The sequence below is a fragment of the Enhydra lutris genome, unplaced genomic scaffold (assembly GCF_002288905.1).
Source record: "Enhydra lutris kenyoni isolate GAN:26980312 unplaced genomic scaffold, ASM228890v2 scaffoldscaffold29, whole genome shotgun sequence".
NCBI lineage: Eukaryota > Metazoa > Chordata > Mammalia > Carnivora > Mustelidae > Enhydra > Enhydra lutris.
Genome location: NW_019154113.1, coordinates 19,120,620 through 19,144,975, shown reverse-complemented (window position 1 = coordinate 19,144,975; position 24,356 = coordinate 19,120,620). Strand labels below are relative to the sequence as shown.

The 24,356-nt window shown below is 49.3% G+C and overlaps 1 protein-coding gene across 1 annotated transcript; it reads right to left on the bottom strand.

Annotated features, from left to right (window-relative positions):
* Positions 1–5,280: 5,280 nt before the first annotated feature.
* LOC111152557 (WAS protein homolog associated with actin, golgi membranes and microtubules) lies at positions 5,281–24,331 on the bottom strand. Its single transcript, XM_022511034.1, has 10 exons — positions 23,040–24,331; positions 21,517–21,690; positions 18,993–19,143; positions 17,455–17,624; positions 16,360–16,525; positions 12,886–13,073; positions 11,765–11,851; positions 11,410–11,505; positions 7,327–7,798; positions 5,281–6,075 (listed from the first exon to the last, which is right to left on the bottom strand). The coding sequence occupies exons 1-10, from the start codon at positions 23,625–23,627 to the stop codon at positions 5,777–5,779; spliced, it is 2,391 nt and encodes a 796-aa protein (XP_022366742.1). The 5' UTR covers positions 23,628–24,331; the 3' UTR covers positions 5,281–5,776.
* Between the last annotated feature and the right edge of the window lie 25 nt (positions 24,332–24,356).

Genomic DNA, 24,356 nt, shown 5'->3' with positions numbered 1-24,356 from the left:
TCACTTTCTTTAGTTGAATGCCATTTTAACTTTGTCTAATTTAATGATGGACGTGGTTCCTAGCAATTGTAAGGTTGTGACTTCTCTTCTGAATACTTCTTCATCCATATCCCTCAAATTTTTAAGTAGGGTGTTCTAAGTTATAAACAATTTGCAATTTCAGATTTAACTTCATTTTTCACTGGAGAGCTATTTGAAATTATGCTTTCAAATTTCCAGGTATTTTGATATTTGCTGTTGTTGTTTTTAACATTTGTTACACATTTCGAGTTTAACTGCTTTGCTGTCAAAGAGGGTATGGCCTGTACAGTTTCTGCATTAGAGTCTACTGCTATCTTCTTGGGACCTAACAACTTGTCAATTTTAGTAAATATTCCCAGGAAACTGGAAAAGAAGATATATTCTCTGAAGGGAACATAATTCAGTCTCCCTGTATTAATTTGACCTTACTAATTTTAATATTATGGACAGTTAATTTTTACTTACTTGATCCATTAAAGACTAAGGAAAGTGTGTGCATCTCCCACTACTGTGGAATTTCTATTTCTCTTCTGTTTCTAATGGTTTTTGCTTAATGTGTTTCAGTATGATGTTGTTTGGCAGATTATCTTCTTATATTTAAGGCCAAAATATGTCCCTTTGAAGACTTGTATACCTTTGTGAATTTCACTTGATTTTATTGTAACAGAGTTGTTTATGTAGAAATACATGGTTCAGTAAAATGTTTCTGTTTTTAAGTCAACAAAAATCTTTCAGGATTTCAAAAATCCTTTGTATCTTAAGAAGGTATGGGGCACCTGGGTGACTCAGTGGGTTAAAGCCTCTGCCTTTGGCTCAGGTCATGATCTCAGGGTCCTGGGATCAAGCCCCGCATCGGGCTCTCTGCTCAGCAGGGAGCCTGCTTCCCTTCCTCTCTCTCTGCCTGCCTCTCTGCCTGCTTGTGATCTCTGTCGAATAAATAAATAAAATCTTTAAAAAAAAAAAAAGGTATTTTGGAAGCTCTTGATCTCCCCAAGGGTAGGTTGATGTTCTCTGGGGTCACTTCCTGAGCCAAAGCAAGGAGGCAGTGGGGGGTGAGGTCCATACGCTTTTGGTGGAACAGACTGAGAGCTTTTGAGTACGCCAGCATTTCCAGTTCCTGCTTTGGACAGCCCCGTGCTTGAGTATGCTTAGGGGACACCTGCCCTTCAGGTGGTGACCTTTTGCCTTGATGGGGCCAATACCAGAGCTCTTCCCAACCCAATAGACATGTTTCTTCTGCAGGTCTAGCAATCTGAGCAGAAGGCAGCCGAGTGTATTGTATGTTTGTGTTCCTGGCTGTGCAGGGAAAGTTAATCTCAAAGACTCATTCTACCAGAAAAGATTTTTCCAGAGCTGTTTGAGCAGATCTTCATGTGACAAAGCGTGCATCAGGCAGAGAACCAACTCTTCCCAAACATGTGTAGGTGGTGTGACTCTCAACCCACAGCTCAGGAGTGGAAGAAATAAGATCTCTCTTCCCCCCTCATTCAAATTCGTTTCTGGTTTGAGTCCCCGTTCTACCAGGCCCATGCAATTTGATCTTGGTCAGTTCTGGGACCCCCTTTTCTTCAGTGTGAGTCTTCAGAGGTCCTGCGGGGGCTTACATATCTTTCGAGGTTTGGGGAGGAGGGATCTAGTGCTTGCCAAGGTGTCCTCCGTCCCTGCCCCACTCTGTCTCCCACTCCGCTCCCTCTGGGTCCTGCTTGTGTACTTGGGAGTAGAAGAATTTCTCAGACATTGCCATGCTCTGGCGGTCTCTCGGCAGCTGTCCCGTTTGACAGCAAAGGTTACAGGTGGAGGGTGATTTAACCTGAAGGCACTGCTGTGTAGGCCAGATGTGTTGGCGTAGGAGCTCACCGCCGAGTGGAAGTGTTTCTGTGGCCACTGACACAGGCTCTTTGCTGACAGCTCCCGTCCGCAGGCCCTCAGCTACCTTTTGGGTTAGCCTGTGGCCCTACCTGCCGCGAGAGCCACCTCCCTGAGGGGTCTCCTCACACCACATTGGGCCCTGCCTTTTACCTCTCGGGGCACTTGGCCAGGTTGACCTGGCTTTTGAAATAACCCTCCCAAGACGCTTACGTTTTCCTTCCCGGTCCTGTCTCACTTCTGACTGTCCCTCCTTCCTCCACTCCTCCTCCTGCTTTGGAGTGTTGGGGTCTCTAAGCATCCGGCCCAGGGCCACCTTCCCTGACACTCTCCCCCTGGCCATTTCAGGACCTCCGTGATGATTTCATCAGCGGTCACACCCCCCTCCCACCTCCCCTACCCCCGTTCAGCTCCCATCCTCCAGTGCCACCGCCCTCCCCTCTGCACTGGCCCATCTTTGCTGCCTGTGCAGCGACTCGTGATGTTGGGGTCCTCCCTCGGGCTGTCTCGCCTCTTCACCCCTGCCCCACTCTGCAGACGGACCACCCCGCCTGCTCCCGGCCTCCATCATCCCGGAGCTCCTCCACCCTCTAGTTCCTCTTATGTGAAGCTGCCCAGAGGCCTCTTCCCATGGCTGGAGACATCAGGTTCTAGCCCACGCCCCACCCCCGCAAGGGGACATGCTCCCCCCCTGGCCAGGCTCCTGCTTTTCCTCCGCTTGCCTGGAACCCTTCCGGAAGCTCTGCCAGCCTGGGAACGCAGCGGTGAGAGTCCCCAAGTTTCCCCAGGTATGTACCTGCAGGGGTGAGGTGAGACAGTATGTTCTGGTGCTAATGGAACCCAGCTGATTTGGGGGGGAGGGGTCTGTGGGGCCCAGAACAGGGGCCAGAGCTCAGCCGGCTTCTCCAAAACCGGGAGAGCCCAGGCCACTCCAAAAGGCCTCAGACCTGTGAGACCTCAGGCTTCCGGGCCCCTGCCCCGGGAGGGAGCCAGCTGTGACTCTGTGCCTGCCTCACGCTTCCCTCGCCACAGCCCCGAGTTTGTGGCCTGTGTGTGCCGGCGGTCTTCAGAGGGTGGTCTGCAGACCAGAGGCTTCGGAGCTACCTGGGCTTTCCAGGCTCTCCCAGAGAAACTTCCTGGATTAGCAGCCCAAAGCTGTCCACAGCCCAGTCCCTGGAACCTGGGACTCTGTGACCTTTCATGGCAGCGGGAACCTCGAAGCTGTGAATCAGGTTACAGAACTCCAGGTGGGGAGACGATCCTGGATTATCGGGGGGGTGGGGGCGTCTAATCACATCGGTTCTTCAACGCAGAGCACTTTCCTGGCTGATGACAGGACAGTCCGAGAGTGAGCGGCTGCTGGCTTCAGAGCGGAAGGGAGGCCACCGCCGGGGAATGCCACCAACGTGGAACGCAGGTGCCTCCAGAAACGGGAAGAGGCAGCGAAGCAGCCTCTCCTCTGGAGCCCCCGGAAAGGCACACGACCCCGCTGACACCTTGAGGACCGCCCCGTGGGGCCCCGGTGGACTTCGCACCTTCAGAACCGTAGCTGATGGTCTGTGTGAAGTGTCCGGGTCCCGGGGGGCTGCTACGGGGGCAGCAGAAAACCATACGCCCCTCCCGTGAGCTTACGGACCTCAGCATCGCGAAGCTCTGCTGTGTGGATTCATTCGCCTACACGGGCTCACCTGGCGGGTGGTCGTGAGTGGGAAACCGTGTGATCCCAGCACCTGCTGACCCGTCTTGATCCCCTGCTCAGATTCCGAGAGGGGGCGAAAACTTGTGAGCAGGTAAGTCCGATGGGCTCAGCTCCTCCTTCTCCACGGCAGGGCACCCCCGAGAATGCTGCCCCTGCGGACGGCCGTCCTGGACCAGCTTTGCCGGAGGGCTGGTCCGGGTGGGAACTGTGGCCTCGGTGGGCTGCGCTTGTGGCTAGGGCTGCAGGTGGGGGGGCAGTGGGCGCTGTGGTCGGAGGGGAGCGGGTGGGGCAGGAGGCCGCAGGGTGGACCCTGAAGGATGGGTGGGTTTGCCAGGACGTGGGGGCAGGGGACGTCCCAGGCACTTCATTTCAGCGGGGGCAGCTTGGTCCCGAGGACACACAGCGGAAGGGGCGGGACCGCCCAGGGGACTTCTGCGAGGTCTCTGAGGGTTGAGGACTCCGTCCCCGGTCCCCGGTGGGCTGTGGAGGGGCTGGGGAGCTGGGAAGGGGGGTGGGAGAGGGACCGGGGCCCTCGGGAGAGCACGTTGGGAGGTTGGAAGTTAGGCAATGGGAGGGAACCCTTGTCGCTCTCCTCGGCTCTGGATTCCCTGAGGCCAGAGTCTGGGCTGAATCCAAGGCTTGGCTGGAAGCAGGGGCGAAGGGGGCAATGAGGGAGAGGCGGCTGCAGAGAGGGGGACGTTCTGCTGCACGGAACACAGTCGGGTGAGGAGCTTTAGTGGCGGGAACTCTCTTAGGAAAAGGATCCTGTCCCTGGAGGCCACTTGACTTTGGCAACCCTTACAAAGCAAATTCTGAGACCTAGCCATGCTTGAGGACGTCTCAAGATACTGAAATGTCATTAATTAAAAACAATACCACACCGCAAAGTAAGCATAGGGAAACCTCTGACTTTGCCGTTTTTTTAAAACACCAGATTCTTCCCAGAAAAACGTGCTAAGCTTGTCCCGCCTGAGGCACAGGCCCTCAGCGTGCCTGGGGTTTGGGACTGAGGGCCTGCGGGTGGCTGGCAGCAAGCGTCCCCCGCCATGTGGCGCCCCCCGGGGACCTAGGTGGGGCCGGGCCGGGGCAGCAGAGCTTGGGCTCCGAGGGCAGAGGGCCCACGTGCACACACAGGAACCAGCGTCGGGTTGGCACCTCTCGAGATCGGGGAAGGCAGGACGTGACACAGACCTGTGGGCGACCTGACAGTGGCCACACACAGGGAACGAGGCTGCAGCTGCGGAAGAAGGCCCCGATCCCTCCCAGCGGGGCCCCTCGGGCCTGACTCTGAGGTGGAGTTAGCTAAGAAGACTCTGGACGTAGGAGGGGGTTTTGGTGAATAACTTCTCTGGAAACAAAGGAAGGTCGATACGTCTCGTTCTGTGGAAACCCAGGGTGGCCACGGCAAGGGGGACGCTTCTGAGGTCCATGGGGATACTCTGGGCCGTCTGAGAAGTGAGCAGACTGTGTTGACCCTGTCCCCTTCCTGAATTCAACACAAAGTGAGGAGGGAAGATCCCAACAGGAGACTTTCGTCCCTGCTGGGAACATCACCCCCTCACCCTCAGAATCTGCTTAAGCGGGTGTCCATCTGCAATCATCGCGTTAAGAGCTTTAAGGCCCCCTTGCCCCCCACCAGGCAGGGACAGCATGTTCAGATGTGACGTTTCCTGTCCTCATGAGTGACACTGACGCATTATAAATAGTTCTTTATTATGAGTTTTTATAGTGCTTGATACATAAAATAGATTTCATTTAAAATAGTTGAAATTGTTCCTGGCTGGAAGCAGCTTACTCTGATTCCTGCTAAAATCATGTTCACATTCCAGCCCGTCGAGGCGAGACCCCTGCCGCCCGCAGAAGACCCGGCAGGAGCAGCACGCCGCGGCTTACCCCAGTGGCAGCAGCTCCTTTCCCGAGTAAGGGGATGATGCTCGATAATCCTTCGTGAAAAAATAGATACTACTCTCCTGCGCCGTAATTCCGTGGGATCTAAGATCCCAGCTCCAGTGTGGCCTGTGGAAGTCACCATCCCTCGACTTCCCGCCCTGATTTTCGGAGCCGCAGCATTCCAGAAGAGCTGCGGACATCCCGCAAAGCCCCCTCGGCTCTCGGGGCGTTTCCAGCCCAGGCGCCAGGCCCGCGTCACCACATGCAAGTGCGGGGAGCCGGGACGGTGGCAGGGAGTGCTCAGTGGTCCCACTCGACGCTGGGGCCCTGCTCCTCGCTGTCCTCCTCCTCCGAGTCAGCGGACACTCTCTGGATTCTCTGGAGCGCTGCCTTGATGCTTCTCTCCAGGTCGCTGGCCGGCTTGTTGCTGGGGCTCGGGCTGAGGCCGGAGTGAACCTTCTTCAGCTTGACCCCCTGCCTTATGGCAGCCAGAAGCTGCTCGTTGAAGGAGGCGTGGGGACGGGTCAGAGCGGGCACGTCTGGCCTCTGCAGAGGGCTTCTGCCCCTCCTTAGGGAGGCCAGGACTTCATCCATAGACCCTGAAATGGAGCAGACAGAGCAGGTACGATCAGGAGGCCATACTCTCCCGGCCCAGGACAGTTAGTGACGTGATTTCAGCGCGTCTTCGTTCTGTTACACAGACGCTCTCATTAGCTGCTGGAAAGGTCCTCCCCAGGCACGCTGAGCGCAGGGGAGTCACTCCTCTCCCCCCATCCCTCCCTGTCCGCCCCGTCCTCGGGTCCTCGGAGCCGCCGCAGCTCAGAGACGCGGTCATGCCCACGTGTCCTCAGGACGGCTGGGCTGAGTGCCCCCTCCCCCACCCCGCAGAGGTCTGCCCGTGCGCGCCCCTGCTCCGCGTTCACACCACGCTGCTGCGAACCCCCTGTGCACAGCCTGGGTGGTCTCCATCTGGGAGTGTGGACGTTTTCGTTTGTACCTGCTTCAGGGTACGGCGGAACCGCAGTGCGGAACGATTCTGTTTATACGGTTCACGTCGCCTCCTGCAGAACCCTTGCCCGTCCCAGGTGAGGGGCTCCAGCAGTCTTTGCACCAGACGCACACAGAATTCTGCGGGGATGTATCTAACCGCCCCCCGCAAAGCAGCCGCTCTGAGTCTGGCAGGATTTAAGCCCGTCTCCTCAGCAGCCAGTGTATCAGCTGGAATTAGAACTACCTACCGGTCGGAGCGGCAGCCCTCGCTCAACAAAATATTCACGTGTGTTCACTGTATTGTACTTGCAAAGGCAAAATGGGGTCTACTGGGGGTTTTTTTTGACCATTTCACTTTAGAAAGATCTCCCAAAATACGGCTTCTCAGTCCTCCGGTCTGTGAGAACAGCCTTCTGCATTCTCCTGTCCCTCTACCATAATTCCCAACCCGTATTCAGCTGAAGTCGTAAAAATTAAATCTGGAAGTGACTCGGAGCAGACTGAACCGCAGGCTTAACTCAACGCAACATGAGAAAAATTCCAGGGGCAGAAATCAAGCGCACGCTCAAGTCTTAAGAACCTGAAACGGGAATCTTTAAGAGCGACCCCAAGTCACGAGACCATCGAATGTCTAGAGACGGTTTCCTCGCGGTGAGCTGGCGATCCTGTCTAGCAAACTCCCCTTCAGGCTATGCTAACTTTGCATTAAGGGAGTGGTGGCTTAAGGAAGCCAATGCTGGAGAGTTTTAAGGATGTAGAGACTCCTCCAAAAGATTCTGATTTGAGGGTGACTGCCCCCACAGTGAGAACGCGGCAGCCAGCCGCAGGGGGACTGAGCAGGGCCAGACGGCTGTGGTTACCTGGGCCTCCGAAACCCGCTGAGGAGTGATGGGCTCCTGCAGCCCTGGGCTCCGATGAGTCCAACGAGTCACACACCAGGGGAAGGGGCTGATCCGCTGTCACCGACGTCCTCCCGTGTGAGTTCTGGCGATTGGCGGACTGAGAATACGGAAAGGGCCCAGCAGGGAGGGGAGGTGGGGGTGGTGGTGGGGGAGGCGGGGGCGGTGGTGGGGTCGGTGACAAGTCCTTGCTGGATGGACAGTGTGTTTGGTTGCCAACGGGAACAGAGCTCTGGACGGTCTTTCCAGAGCCCAACAGATCCCTGGGGGTTTGCGTGTGGCTAACTTCAGAGATGGGCGCACCTCCAGCCTCCCTGGAGGACAGGTGGCTCCCGGAGGCCATCGGAGGGGTCTGTGGGGAAGGCCCAGCTGGCAGGTGTGGAGCTCCAGGTTCTGAGCAAGGGGTCTTTAGGACAGAGCCACCTGGACATCTCTGGAAAGGAAACACTGCTGTGAGGCGCTTGCCACGGTGCAAACCGTCGGAATACAGAGCTGCGCGCTCAGTGCGCCAACGCAGACGGGCCTCTGCAGGGATGGTGTTGTGTGTGCGGCTGCTCCCTCTCACTGTGGACAGCCGCCCTTGCTACCAAATCTATTCCTAAGGAATAAGCATCAATTCCCTGGATGTGTAATACCTTCTCTGCGATAAATATGTGAACGCACACACGTCGGTGAAAACATTCCGTTTTAGTATAAAAAATAAGACTCAAAATAACAGGAGACTGTTGGCTGAGAAAATGATGGCGAATCCGTTTAAAGTATGAGTAGCAATGAAAATCGGACAGTACACAAAGTCGGTGAAACAGTCTAAAAAATGCAGATGATACAGTGTTACATTTATAATAACTATGTAAAACAACAGTATGAAAAATTCCGCCAGAGTGGACCTCAAAGTGACAGTTTTATCATGTCTCTTCTCCAATTTTTAGGTTTAAATTTTGTAACTTAAAAATGTAAATTTATATTTTTTTAAATTTGAGAGATTGAGAGAGCACAGAAGGGGGAAGGACAAAGGGAGCAGGCACTCCGCTGAGCAGGGAGCCGGATGCGGGGGCTGAGATCCCTGAGATCACGACCTGAGCCGAAGGCAGACACTTAACCCACTGAGCCACCCAGGTGCCCCTAAAAATGTAAATTTAAAACATTCTGGTCTCTCGAGTACTACTTTGATAAAGGAAAACATAACCTTATAAAAAAAAAAAAAAACTTGAGTGGTGGGAGCACGGTCCCTAATGAAGGCACTGACTAGCCAGTGAAACAGAAAATGTAAATATGTAGCCAATAGAGTGGACTAGATCTCTATCTATAAACATGAACAAATCTCAAAAATCTAATTTAAGTGGAAAAAAACCTGGCAGAGGCTGTATGTAATGTGATAATACTAATGTAGACTTGGCAGTAATATACCAAAAGTGCAAAACAAAGAGTACAGGCACACCTCGTCTTACTGCACTTGGCTTTATTTTGCCTTATAATATTGTATTTTTTAATAAACTGAAGGTTTGTGGCAACCATGCATCAAGTAGGTCTCTTGGGGCTGTTTTGCACCAGCATTTGCTCACTTCATGTCTATCACATTTTGACCATTTTTGCAATATTTCACATGTTTTCATCATTAACTTTTCTATGGTGATCTGTGGTCAGTGATCTTTAATGCTACTATTATAGTTATTTTGGGAAGGGCGCCTGGGTGGCTCAGTCGGTGAAGCATCTGCCTTCAGCTCAGGTCATGATCTCATGGTCCTGAGATCAAGTCCTGAGTCGGGCTCTCTGCTCAGTGAGGAGTCTGCTTCTCCCTCTCTGTGCTTGTGTTCTCGTGCTCTCTCTCCCCCAAATAAATAAAAATCTTTAAAAACAGTTGTTTTGGGGTGCCCAAACTGTGTCTGTGTAAGACCGTCAACTTCATCATTGTCTTATTCTAGAAAACTGCCACAGCCAGCTCACCTCTGGCCACCGTGACCCGCCAGCAGCCAGTGACATGGAGGCAAGACCCTCCACCAGCAGAAAGACCACAACTGGCTGAGGCCTGGATGATCACATTTGAGCAATAAAGTATTTTTAAATGGAGGTATGTACATTTTTTGAGACCTCGTGCTATTAATAGACAACACTAAACAGATGACAGTATAGCATAAACATCGCTTTTGTATGCACTGGAACACCAAAAATTCACCTGCCTCTTTACTGGGGCGGTCTGACCTCTGCACGGTCTCCCTCCCATGCTTTTCCAAGTCTTTCCACAGCAAACAGCAGAGTGATGGCAGCAAGCCCCAGACCTCACCGATGACTAGCAGTCGCTAGTCATGGAGTGACTATGTGACACATAGACACAGAACTGGACCCCCAGGAACTCCGGACCAGACTCCGGGGTCGTCTAACCATCCTGATGGCAGGGATGCCCAACCCCCCAGGACCCCCTCCTCAGCATCCCTGCAGCTGCAAGTCGCAGTGACCCTGGCCTGCTGAGTTCTGCCTTATGTTACTGGGAGGTCTGTCTCCCCAGGGCTCACCCAAGACAAATTAAGCCCTTGACCTCCAAGCAGCCCCTCAGAAATTTAAAAACAACCTGTCTCGGCTCAACAAGTTATCACGCATCGGGATTCACTTCCTGTCTTCTCCTGCTTCCTTCCTTCCTTTCAAATGTGGTCAAATTGGCTTTGTTCCCTTCAAGGGTGGTACTTGTTGGCAAACATGGGATCCCCTCATGCTCCAACTCGGTCTTCCCACTTCCAGAGGTGGGTCTGGGCATTCATGACTTTCAATATTCATTTTCTTTTTAAGATTTTATTTATTTATTTGACAGAGAGGTCACAAGTGGGCAGAGAGGCAGGCTGGGGAAGGGGGTGGGAAGCAGGCTCCCCGCTGAGCAGAGAGCCCGATGCAGGGCTGGATCCCAGGACCCTGAGATCATGACCTGAGCCAAAAGCAGAGGCTTAACCCACTGAGCCACCCAGGCGCCCCATTCGTGACTCAAGCTCCCCAGGTGATTCTGATGTGCTGCCCAGGCAGGAGAGGGCTTGTTGCGGCTCTGGAGTTCGAGATAGGCGGCTGCATATAAGCCTGGACTAAGTGTGGCCGCTCAGGGTCACATGGTTAAGAGGTAAATGAGAATGAACGTACGTGTCTAGCACCGGGCCGGTATACGGTAGGTGCTCATTTATGATCAGAGCAGTAAGCACATCAGAAAGCAAGGTGAAGTCAGGATGTCCTGATTTATCCGTCCAGTGGCTCCTTTCTTGTTGGCATCACAGCACACCTTCAATACCTTATTCCAGAATTCTGTCTGGCTGCAGGCGGTCTCTCCTTGCGGGGGCGGCTACAGACTTGGGTCTTTGTGAAAGTGTGTGTTGTAGATGTGTGATGAGAACAGATGTATGTTTTATACTGCACTGGTTTAACATTGTTTTTAAATAAGTAGCTATTTACCTTCTTTTTAAACCTATTCACTTTTCCCAGAGCACTTCACTATACACTATGTCACTCTGCTCCCTTGCCTGCATTTTAGAGAATTCTTTATTACAGCTGAGGAAACGTGAGCTAAGGTTGAGGCCAGTGTAGCCGCCGTCCATTTTCCTGGCTGGGCAACACTACAGCAGGCAGAGTCAACCCCGCGGGCCAGGAGGGGAGAGCAAGCACCCTGGTACACAGCAATGTCAAAAACTTAATATTCTAATATTTTCAGGTGCCCGGCTGGCTCAGTCGGTTAAGCGCCTGCCTTCTGCTGAGGTCATGATCTCAGGGTCCTGGGATCGAGCCCTGTGTTGGGCTCCCTGCTCAGCGGGGAGCCTGCTTCTCCCTCTCCCTCTGCCCCTTCCCCCAATCATGCGTGTGTGCTTGCTCACTCTCAAATACATAAATAAAATCTTTTTAAAAAATATTCTAATATTTTTGTTTTTTATTTCTACACTAAAAATAATGGTGTTTGGGGAACATTTTGTGTTCCCAATGATCTGTTCATAATACTTGACACTTTTCTCCCAGCATGGATGATCTTCGTTTATTTCTCTAGAAAATGCAGGTGAGGGGACTATCTCTAGAACTTACCTCCTTAAATGCTCTCAGCCGCTGGAGTGTTTTTTTGCGCTCCTGGTTTACCCATTCTTTTTTCTTTTGCTCTTCCTCTTTCATCTTGTCTCTTTTCTGTATATAAAGAAAGATGTTTGTACATTTCTCCAAATAGAAGTCTTGAGAGAGAAAGGACCAGTGACCGGATGCAAGTGCCTCCCCCAGCCCAAGTCCCAGGCCCCCTCCCCAGACTGCAGGGCTGGACTGCGGGCTCCCCAGGATCAAGCCTAGCGGCCGCCCCCACCCCCCACACCAGGGGAGATCCCCTCTCCGTAGATTTAAGCCAGTGTGTCACGTGATGCGAACATGAGACGCGTTCTCTTCAGCCACTTACCACCTGGATACGATGATGCTGATGGAAATGTTTCACACGCTCTTCCGCCAGCTGCAGTCGGAGCCGATGGTTCTCTCTGCACTGATCCTGGGAAAACGATACAAGTCACCGGCGCGTGTTGTTGCCGTGGCCGCTAGCAGAGAAGCCTGGCAGGAGGAGGCACTGCGTTTGTGCTGTCGTGTGAGGCAATTGTTCTCAGGGGTTTCTGGTGTGGCTCCGTGGTCCTGCCTCCCCTCAGTCATGGGACACGTGCGGACGGGCTACCGACGGGGACTGGCAGCCCCCGGTGGTAAGGACCACAGCTGATTTCGTGCCGGGAAGGATGGAAAAGCAAACCCCCCAAGTGGAAATGAGGGGACACACAGGCAGTCCCCTGTCCTGAATTAGCATGTATTCTAAGAATCTGTTTCCATGAGACGGTTTTAAACACATCTCCTCATAGTGTTACAATAGTAACTTCATGTCCAGACATACCTACACAACCATATCCAACCCAAAAATACCTGGAAAATTATATTAAAAACTGTATTTTAACTGGGCTTAACCATTCTTAGTATATCACTTTTATGTAATCATGGAGTTTTTAAAAATTAAGAAAAAAATCACTCACCAAATACAAGGAGTGATATGAGCTGAATTTTCTTTTTTTAGATTAAAAAATTTTTTTAAGTCATGTCTACACCCAACATGGGCCTCAAACTCACAACCCCAAGATCAACACTTGATCCCCACTGACTGAGCCAGCCAGGTGCCCCATTATTTCTGATATTCAATAATCGGTAATTTAAAATAAATTTTAGAATATACTATAGCTGATTATTAGAAGTTTCTTCCTACCATTATTTTAAAAATAACCGTGTATGCAACAGGCATTCGACACAGTTGTTGAACAGATTAATCAAAAATCTAGACATTACGGTAAATGCTTAGGCCTCAAAAGAAACAGAATCTTTAAAAAAAAAAAAAAGTAAATATATCTTATTTGAAGCCACTGATAGGTATGTAAACACATGAAATTAATCACTGTGTTGGCAGAAAGCCCTCCTTTCAACACCTATTTATTTTCCATAGAAGGAGACCCCGGAAGGGGAAGGGCGGAGAGCGGCTGCCCACGCGCCTACCTGTCTGTTCCTGAGACGGGCTCTCCGGGCGCAGATCCTGCCCCGCTGCGACTCCAGGCGCCCGCACTGCCGGCTCAGCTCCTTCACCTCCGCGCTCCGGTCCCCCGGCAGCCCTGCCACGCCAGCGAGCGCTCCCAGCTCCTCTGGGCTTTCACACGGGTCATAATAGACAACCTCCTCCTCTTTATCTAGAAACATATTGATGACGTCTTTAAAACATGGTTGGGTATAAAAAATAACACAAAAATACTTTAAATGTTAGAAGGCAAAGATGACTTGTGAGCCCACCACCTAGGGAGAGCCGCTATTAACATGTGTGTATACACAGCTACACACACAGCTACACACACGTACACATACACACAGCCACATGTATTAACAACACAGGACTAAGAGGCCATTTTCCATGTGATGGAAACAGAATTTTTTTTTTTAAAGATTTTATTTATTTATTTGACAGAGATCACAAGTAGGCAGAGAGGCAGAGAGAGAGGAGGAAGCAGGCTCCCTGCCGAGCAGACAGCCCGATGTGGGGCTTGATCCCAGGACCCCGAGATCATGACCTGAGTCGAAGGCAGAGGCTTTAACCCACTGAGCCACCCAGGCGCCCAGAAACAGAATTTTAATGGCAACGCAGTGCCCTCTCATTTGCGCATTCTGTACGAGAATATTCCGGGTCCTGTTACTATCTATTTATTTTACAGTGATGCACATCTGAACATAAAAACTGTGTACATTTTTATTACTTCTTTCTTTCTTTCTTTTAAAGATTTTATTTATTTGACAGAGAGCACAAGTAGGCAGAGCAGCAGGCGGGGCGGGGGGAAGCAGGCTCCCTGCCAAGCAAAGTGCCCAATGCGGGGCTCGATCCCAGGATCCCAAGATCACAACCTGAGCCGAAGGCGCCCCTTATTACTTCTTTAGAAGATGAAGTCAGGGCCCTTGATAATCAGCACTCAGTGGCCTCCACAAAGGTAACTACCTTCGACCAGCAGTGTGGCATTTGGCGCCTTAAAGATATTTAATTATTACATAGTATTTTTTAAAAATACGTGCCACTTAAAACAAATCCCAGCCCTACAGAACTGAGTAAAATAGAAAGTGAAATTTTCTTATTCCTTTCTCCTTCCGTCCTTCCTTTGGAATCCCGTTCCCAGAGGAAAACATGATGAACAATTTGGCATACATCTTTCCGGATAACTTTTTTTTTTTTTTTTTAAAGATTTTATTTATTTGTCAGAGAGAGGGAGAGCGAGAAAGCGAGCACAGGCAGGCAGAGGGAAAAGCAGCCTCCCTGCTGAGCAAGGAGCCCGATGTGGGACTCGATCCCAGGACGCTGGGACCATAACCTGAGCTGAAGGCAGCTGCTTAACCAATTGAGCCACCCAGGCGTCCCTCCGGATAGCTTTTTAAATAGAAATTCCCCCTAGATATGTAAAATGCTTATAACCTGAAATTACTATAAAGTTTTTTGAAAAACTAGGATTAAATTAAATGTTTAGATTCAGTACAAAGAAAATAATTATGCGGAGGAAACTGAAGCAGGCAAAGACATAAGTAAAAGGAGAGACATACCATGTTCTTGAATGGGAAGATTCCAAATTCAAAGATGATAATTCTCCCCAAATTAATCTCTAATTTTAAGCACAGTCCCAATAAAAATTCTAAGGAGTTATGGGCTTTTTGGTTTTAGGGTTTTTTTGGTTCATTTGTTTGTTTGGTACTTGCCAAAATGATTCTAAAGTTTGTGTGGAAGAATAAAGGAATGAGAAGAGTCAGAAAACCTGGGGAAAAGCAGAGTCCTGAGGAAGGTGCTTGCTGTACCAGACACTAAAATGTAGATCCAAGTACAGTAATGAGAACATATGGGACCAGCGCCGGAAGCCACTCACAAACTAGCAAAAGGAAAATAATAATGCATAATTAGATAAAAATAAATGTAATAATTCTGGACATGAGACCGAAAGCCAGTCAAAGCACCCGGGGAAAATGTTTTCAAAATCAGGGACTGGGACTACCTAGCAATTTGGGGGGAAGGTGAGATTCCTACCTCATATCAAAATTAATTTAACCTGGATTAGAGAGCTAAATGTTTTTTGTTTTTTGTTTTTTTTTTAAATCACAAACATATTCCTGCCTCTCTGCCTACTTGTGATCTCTGTCAAATAAATATAAATAAATAAATAAATAAATAAATCACAAACATACTAAAAGAAAACATCAGTAAAATATTGATATAGTTTGGGGATAAGGAGCACTTTGTCAGGCATAACAACAAACGCAGGAAGACTTTACTGAAAGGAGACAGAGCTCCCTAAAAATGAACTATTTCTGCAAGGCAAGAAAAAGCAAATGTCTGCAACACAGGACAGATAATAGAGTTATAGCCTTCGTGTGGAAAGGGAATGTTCCAAAGAAAAATGGGCAAAGACAGTTAATAAAAGAAATACAGATGGCTAGTAAACATGCAGAATTGTGCCCATGGTGGCATGCTTATGATAAACACATGATAAGCACAAGATGCCATTGTCTTCGATCAAGTAGGCCAGAACTTAAAAGAATGGTGTAAGTGCGGGGAAACGCTATTTTCATAATCTACTGGGAGTGTCTTTTTGCTCAACCTCAGTCTAGAAGGCCATTATATAGTACGGAATCTGGAAATCAGAAGGTAACAGAAGTGAGGACAAAATGTGAATCGGACGATTACTGTAGTGTTCGCAGGTGTGTGTCCATGTGCAAAGTCTGCACCGTCCTTGACCCAACGATTCCATCTTTGGAAATTTATTCCAGGAAATAATCTTGGGTGCCGGGGTGGCTCAGTCAGTTAAGTATCTTGCCTTCAGCTCAGGCCATGATCTCGGGGACCTGGGATCAGTCTACCAGCTCAGTGGGGAGTCTTCTTCTCCCTCTTCCTGCTGCTCCCCTTGCTTGTGCTCTCTCTCTCTCTCTCTCAAAAAAAAAAAAAAAAAAAATCTATCTCTCTTAAAGGCAAGGATGTGTAAAGGAGGGTTCTTTGCCACACTGTCATTTGCAATAGTGAAAGGCTGGAAATCTTGGTATATCCGTATAATCAAACACTGTGAAGCCATTAAAATGTCTGATGTTTTTCTTACTTACTGCAACAGAAAGACGGTTATTATGTATTAAATGAGAAGAGCTTACTAAACAGGATATGCAGTTTGGGTTTAAAAATTGGTATTTACTTGTGTACATCAGTATACAAACAGGGCTCTCCAGCACACTGTCCTCACTCCGTATCTCTAGGTCATGGGGCTGTGGGATAACCAGTCCCTTCTCTGTTTTGCTGTGTGTTTAACTATGACTGTATCACTGGAATAACAAAAATGCTAAAAGGAAACTTTAGGAAATTTCAGTAGATGTTTTAGCCAACTTTAAGAAGTAATAATGTGGCCTCTATTTCCTTGGATGTGTGATTTAAACATTTTAACATACACATTTAAAGATAAATCTTACCTTTTATAAGCCTTTTAATTGAGTCCAACTGTGTTATAAGCAGTATGTCTTCATATTTTAATATCTCGAATTTAACCTCATACAGTTCTAATTGGACTTCATAATACTGTATTTCTAATTCATCTACAACATCTGTATTTTTTTCTTGTTCTGGAAGATCTTCCATCTTGTTTTCATGGAAAAAGTAAGAGCAAGTTAAAATAATTAGTACACTGAAAGCTAATGTTAGATGTATTAGATGAATTTTCTGTTCTCTGCTTAAGACCAAACAGAAAACAGAAGAAACATTCTTCCCTTTCAAGTGACAAAACAAAAATGCCTCATTCAATGTTTGTTACAAATACTTTAACTTACCCTTGAAACATACAAAAACATTCAGGTTTAGAGAAAAATCAATAGCAGTGAGGCATCTGCACTGTTTCCTGCTTCAAACTTTTATCATTACTGGAAGAAATTTAAATGGCTGTGACCCTAGGAGGAAGGACCTTTGTATTACTCCCAAGTTGTGCTGAAACACTGCTTCACTGATTTAAGTGTAGTACCCACTTCAGTACTGAGCTCAGTGTTATTACCAGGAGCATCTTAGAATATTTCAAAAGCATCTTGACCGAAAGAAGCTGTATGGCCAACCTTCCACAGTCTAAATTTTCAGCGAGTAGAGGATGTTGGAATGAGTGAAGCAAGGAAGGTCTGTTAATAGTGCTTGGAAAGAAAGGTGCTACCTAGAAGTGTGGGCTTTCTTTTCTTTTTTTTCTTTTTTCTTATCTTTTCTTTTTTTCTTTTCTCTCTTTTTTTCTTTTCTTTTTCTTTCCCTTTCTTTTTTCTTCCTTTTCTTTCTCTGCCTTTCCTTCCTTCCTTCCTTTCTAGAGAGAGCGTGTGCACAATGCATGTGCATCAGGCGGGGGCTGGGGTGGTGGGGAGAGGGAATCTTAAGCAGTGTCCACAACCAGTGTGGAGCCCGTCGAGGGGCTCGATCCCATGACCCTAAGATCATAACCTGAGCCAAAACCAAGACACTTAACCAGCGGAACCACTCAGGTGCCCCAAAAGTGTGCGGTTTTTTTCCCAACCAGGTTTCATTTATCTTTGTCTTACCTTTCTCTGAATTTCAGCTCTTTTGTGATTTAAACACAATTCTTTCGCTCTCATGAGCTGCAGAGTCTCTTGGGCTAACATCAGCTTGAGTTTTTCTAATCTGGGAGTTGCCGTGGCCCAGGCAGCCTGGCCAAATCTCTTCTTGTCCTGTTCCATTTGTTTCTGCATTCCTGTTGGATTATAATTAACAAAATAAAACATAATTACAACTCATTGAAAAGGGAAAAATGTATCCTGAGCTAATTGTTTACTGCCTTCCATGTTACTTGCAAAACATCCTTTCTAAGAGAAAAATTGTTTTAGTGATTTTTTATTGTTGCAAAAATAATACATGGACATCAGTATAAAATCTTTAGATACTTTGGGGCTCCTGGCTGGCTCAGTCAGTGGAACATGGGACTCTTGATCTCGGGGTTGTGAGCTCGAGCCCCACATTGAGGTGTAGAGAGTACTTAAAATCTTTGCAAAGAATTTCAGATACTTCATTTAAAAATAATAATTATAAATCATGAATCTCGTCTACCTGAGGCAATCTTTCTTACATTTTGGTGCATGTATGTCCAGACTGTTTCTATGTCAAGCTAGACAGATAGTCTGAACCAAAAACAAAAAATAAAAACCCGACAAGGGGCACCTGGGTGGCTCAGTCGGTTGAGCATCTGCGTTGGGCTCAGGTCATGATCCCAGTGTCCTGGAACAGAGCCCCGCATCAGGCTCCCTGCTCAGCAGGGATTCTGCTTCTCCCTCTCCCTCCATCCCTCTCCCTGCTTGTGCTCTCTCTCAAACAGATGAATAAAATCTTTAAAAAAAAAAAAAACCCACAAGATCACCATTCTTCTTTGAAGCTTATTATTTCATTTCACATATTGTGGAACTCTCACCATTCAGAAAAACAGATACAGAGAATCCTACTTCGTGACCACGGACATTTCCCTTGTTGACTGGAACTTAACGCAATGGCACATGTTAGCTTCCTGTCTGGGGCCATCGGCCACCACAGCTTACTCCATCAGAAGTCCTTCGTCTGCCCGGCCGCCCGACTGCAGCATTCTTTCCGTCCCGTGTCCCTTCCGCTTCCGTCTCTGCTCCAGCCCCCGCTCTCCTTAAGTTCCTCACACTTGCCAGCCTCCCTTCCGCCAGAGAACCTGGTGGCTGTCATTTCTTCTGGAACACTCTTCCCTCACTTTGATGCTCTCTCAACTCCCACTGACCCTTCAGAGATTGGGACCGGCACCACTTCCCAGAGGCCTTCACTGACCTAGTGAAGGAGCCTCGTGCCTCCTGGCCACTCTCAGAGCCCCATGCGTCTCTTCTTCATGGAAGAAGATGGCTGCTAGCGCCATCTTCCGTGTGTTGGAAGGAATACATAAGTAGGATCTCTCTCCCCTCACCAGACTGCACAGTGTCTGTTTATACTCATCCTTATGCTGAATCCCCAGCTCCTAAGAAACACAGGGCTTTGTATTCAAGAGGCCTCAAGTGTTTGTTGAGTCAAATGAAAGTGACACACACCCTGGTATAGAATTTTACACTGTTACCTGCTAATGCTTTTACTGTTTCTTTAAAATAATTCACTGTAATGTCCTGAATAGAGACTATGGCTTCTTCAGCCTGTCTGGTCCATTCTTTGGCTTCCTTCTCCAAGGCAACTATCCGCTTAGGACCCAAATTATCCTCATCCAAGGATTTCTACAGAAGATGGGAAAATCGTATTAGAAGAGTAATGCAGAGCCAGAGGAAACTGAAAGGAAATTGGCTGCATAGATTATGCCAACTACTTTTATTACTACTACTTAATTAAATTTCCTTCATTCAGCAACTCCTTACTGAGTATGAAGGAGGCTCTAAGCTAGACACCACCTGGAAGACAAAGGGATATTCTGGGGTATGAAGAAAAAGAAAAACCTACTTTTACCTTCCATTACTAGAATAACATTTTCTAGACAGGAATGCTCTCAAGTTATGTTTCTCTGTTAATACACAATTCTTTCGGGGCACCTGGCTGGCTCAGTTGGTGGAGTGTGTAACTCTTGATCTCAGGGTTGCGAGTGTGAGCCCCACACTGGGTGTAGAGATTAAGTTAAAATTTTAAAAAATTTAGAAAAACCCACAATTTTTTAAATGGCACCTGTGCTGTTAAGCACAGGGCCTGGTACACAGCATTCAAGTGTTAGCTGTCACTACGATTTCTTTTAGGGATATGACAGGAAGCTTTTTCAATATGATAATTATTCTCTGAAATGCAAAGATAATACATAACCTAAACATAGTAAAATCTAAACATTCATAATTACAGCATATACTCGCAGTCTATTGGCAGCCAATTCTTCTACAAAGCTGTTACTCTAAGAAATACATAGAGGCTGGCCATCAGGGAAATGTAAATCAAAACTCTAGGACACCACCTCACATCCACCAGGATGGCTAAAACCAAAAAGACAGTGACAATTGTTGACAATAATGTGGACAAACTGGAGCCCTCACCTCTGGCAGGAATGCAAAATGGTAAGTTTGCGTTGGGAAAGTCTGACAGTTCTATGACCCAGCAATTCTGCTGCTAGGTAAACACCCGAGAGAAACGAACACATATGTCCGCATAGACACTTGTACACAGATGTTCACAGCAGCTTTATTCCTAATATTCAAAAAGTGGAAACTAACTTTCTGAATGGAAGTTTAAATGTTCGCCAAACAAGCCAAAGCTCCACCAGCTCCTGAGTGGGTAAGCAGAGCGTGCACGCGTACTATCCATATGTGATACTACGGCACCAGAGAGAGAAACAAAGTTCTGGTACGTGCACCAGCGTAGATGGACCTTGAAACCATTATGTGACATGAAAAGAGCCAGACACAAATCTGTACCTGATCCCGTACAAGATGAAGTGCCCAGAAGCAGAAAGTAGACTGGTGGACGCCTAGGGTGCGGGGTGGGGGAAGGGAATGGAGAGTGATGCTACTGGGCATGGGGTTTCTTTCCAGGGGTGATGAAAATGTTCTGGAGCTAGACAGTGGTGACAGTCACGCAAATGAATATACTAAAAACCACTGAATTATACACCTTAAACAGGTGAATGGTATGGTCTGTGAATTATATCTCAGGGAAGCTGTTAATTAAAGAAAAATATATACAGGAAGAAAAGACTATCCAAATAATAAACTTTCAGAGTAATGAGCAGAACAACTTTCTCTGGAAATCTGAGGGGTATGAGTTTTCTCTAAATAGGATACCATTTCTACAGTCCCAAAGCTTGGCTGGGCATGAGAACATGTGTGGCCGGCCCAGTGCAGGGGGCAGAGATCAAGAGATCTCTCTGATGTCTTCTGACTCCAGCTGGTTGAGACCCAGGGGAAGCTATTTAACCCCTCTGGGCTCTAGGTTCCTTTGTAACACTGACAGGAGAACACCTGTTCTAACTAAGGTCACTGGATTGTTCCAGAGCTCCAGGAAATAAGAGCGATGGTGACATTTACTAAAGCTTAAATTACTGAATTATGACCCAGGGCCTTGCTATTTATATTTTCATCCTGTTTCTTAGAAATCTGCATATGTCCTTGGAGTCTGAAAATAGGCTCAAGTAAATACGCATCACATCAAAAACAAGTCATCAGCAAAGAATGTGTTTAACCCTTGAAAAACTGCAAAAATCTTAATGTATTCAGATGACCAATGTAAAATGCCTTCATTTTAAAATTAGTTTTACAAAATAAATTCAGTGTATATATCATACCATCTAAACAGAACGGTGAACGCAAGGCACAAAAACAGACTCAATGTCAAATGGGCCTAAAGAAATAATATGTGACAGCAGCGCCTGGGTGGCTCAGTGGGTTAAGCCTCTGCCTTCGGCTCAGGTCATGATCCCAGGGTCCTAGGATCAAGCCCCGAGTCCGGCTCTCTGCTCAGCAGGGAGCCTGCTTCCTCCCCACCCCCCCACCCCCGCCTGCCTCTGCCTACTTGTGATCTCTCTGTCAAATAAATAGGTAAAATCTTTAAAAATAATAAGAATAATATGTGACAAAGGGTAATTTGATAAAATAAAAAAATATATAAAGAAAACATACCAAAATACTAAGCTTACATAAAGTTGCAACTTCTCTCATATCCCTAAATGGCTTCAGTAAATACTGGAAGAACATAGTTGCCCCGGTAACTAATTCCTGGTATGCGTCATCTTCCTCTCTATAGACGTTCATCAGTGCTACCATGGTCTGGGCTTTCTCATGCCCCTGAAGAACCTAGAAGACAGTAAATAGAGCTCAAGGAAGGACAGTTATTTATAAGATCAAGCCAAACAAACAAAACCAAAGAAACTTTAATGCCCTGAACTTTAAAATTTGAAATACTGATTAAATATGAAGATGCTATTGTCCTCCGACCAAAAGGCCCCATAAAACAAGAATGGTTAATGAAATCATGCAATATCCACGGTAGAATGTTATTGCTATAATCATTCAATGGCGTGACACCCTTAACAAGCTCCTTTTATAAAGCCATTTTAATTTAAAAAGCTCATTCCATAGGCAGCTGAAGGAGATGTAATTAAGAGTTTGCAACGTGGCTGAATTCCTCTCCCACACCCTTCTTCCTCAAAATAATGCGCAGAAAAATCATCCAGATTAAGAACGACCTATGACGATGGGGCACCTGGGTGGCTCAGTGGGTTAAAGCCTCTGCCTTCGGCTCAGGTCATGATCCCAGGGTCCTGGGATCGAGCCCTGGGATCGAGCCCTGCATCGGGCTCTCTGCTCAGCGGGGAGCCTGCTTCCTCCTCTCTCTCTGCCTGTCTCTCTGCCTACTTGTGATCTCTGTCTGTCAAATAAATAAAATCTTAAAAAAAAAAAAAAAAAAAAAAGAACGACCTATGACGAGAACGAGCAAGCAAGAGGACATGTCCAGGGGGTTAGATCACTAAATTTTGGCCACCGTAGTAAACTGTGGATATGCACGCCGTCTTTTTTCTCCCAAACCCTTTTGTGGACTTGCGTTCCTCCTCCCCTTAAATTCTGTAAGTTTGTAACTCTAAGAATGAATTGTTCGGCTTCCCAAACGACCTCTTTTAAGCTTAAAATTGCACTCCTGTTGCTAGTCCAAATCGGTAAATAAAGCTCACTCCCCTCCGGCTTTCCATCTGACCGAGCCTGCGTCACTTTCCGAACCGTCTCCCCCTGGCCGCTTCAGTGTCTAGAGCAGGGGTCTCCCTTGCTCCCGTCCCCCCACTCGCAGAACCCGGAAGTGTTTACATCTAGTGCTTGTTGTTGTTTCCCACACGCACTACGGCTGTTTCCGGTTCTGTTTCCGCTATTCTCTGGCAAATCCTGTGAGCACAGCCGGCTCCGCCAGATGCACGGTGACCAGCCGGAGCACGCCGTCCCCCGCCCCGCAACAGGTGTCAGGCACCTGTGCACCTGTGCACCTGCGCGCGCCCCGCCCCGTCCCCGCCCACCGTCACCTGGCCGGCCGGCCGGCCGCGGGGCTCTCGGGAACACTACCGGCCCACCCGCGCCCACCCGCGCCCACCCACGCCCACCCACAATGCGCTCAGCCCAGCGGCCCCACTGAGCCGGCGGGAGGGGGCCGGGCGTACCTGGCGCAGGCGCGCGCCCGCCGCCGTCCACCGCGCGCGCAGGGCCCTGTCCCGGAAGTCGCGCAGGCTCTCGCAGTCGGGCGCGCCACCTTCGGCCGGGAAGAGCGCGTCACGCACCGCCGCGCCGCCGCAGCCGCTCGCCGCCTCGCCCAAGTAGCGCTCCAGGCGCCCGCACAGCTCCTGCAGCGCCGCGTCCCCGGGGCCCGCGCGTGCCGGCCACACCAGCGCCCACAGCCCGAGCCCCAGGCCCCAGGCCCCGCCTGCGCGCTCGTCCAGCTCAGGCGGCAGCGGCGGGAAGCAGCGCTCCAGCGGCGGCCACAGAGCCGCCAGCTGCCGGTGCGCGCCGCGGAGCCCGGCGGCCGAGAGCAGGCCCGCCCAGCTCGGGGGGGACGCGGCCGGCTCGGGCTCCGGCCGGCTCCCCTCGCGCCGCCGCCGCTGCGCCGTGCGGTCGTGACAGGTCACCGCGAACTTGCCCTCCGCGTCGTTCCAGGCCACGAGGAAGCGCAGCTGGTGCCGCTCGGGCTCGGCGAAGAGGTCGTCGCGGACCGGCACCCAGCCCTCCAAGCTGTCGGGCTGCTCGTCGTCCATGGCCGGCGGCTCAGCGGCCCGAGGACCGGGCTCGTGCGCGCCTGGCCTCCCCGCATCCCCGGGGGCCGGGCGGCATTCTCGCAGGTCCGCGCTAGCGTCAGCGCCCGTCGGGCTCAGCCCCCCGGAGCCTCTGATTGGCTGCCAGCGCGAGGGCGGGTTCTCGGCAGCCAATGAGAAACTCAGAAGTTGTCTCGGGCGGGGCCCTGGACAGAGGTCCCCGTCGCAACCCCGCCCCGGAGCCCGGGAACTTCCACTCTTGCCTCACCATTTCCACCTTTGTACCTGCTCACGTAGGAAGAGTGTTCCTCACCTGAACGAGCTACCCTCTTAGCCGCCTGCGCTGAACTGCGAGCCTCTTGGGAACGGGGACCGGCCTGGGCGCCACAAGTCCCCGAGGGTTCCTGCGCCCGAGGACGGTGCAGACTTGCTGGACACCAAATGTTAAATCAAACGCAGGAGTTACTGGCTGAGGACCTCGAAGAGCCAGCCAGTGGGTAAAAGCCACACATTTGCCGTTACCGAGTCAGCAGGCTTTCGTGGGGTGTCAGCTGTGTGCAGGTTCGGGGGCGCACACAGATGTCTCGGTCCTTAGAGCATCCCAGCTCCCAGACCGCATGTGTGCGTGCAGTGCGTTCCTATCCTTCTTTTTACAGCCAACAAGACGGAGACCCGGCAAAGAACCGTGTCCTAACAGACACACAAAGGCTAATAAGACCACCTGGCCCCCCA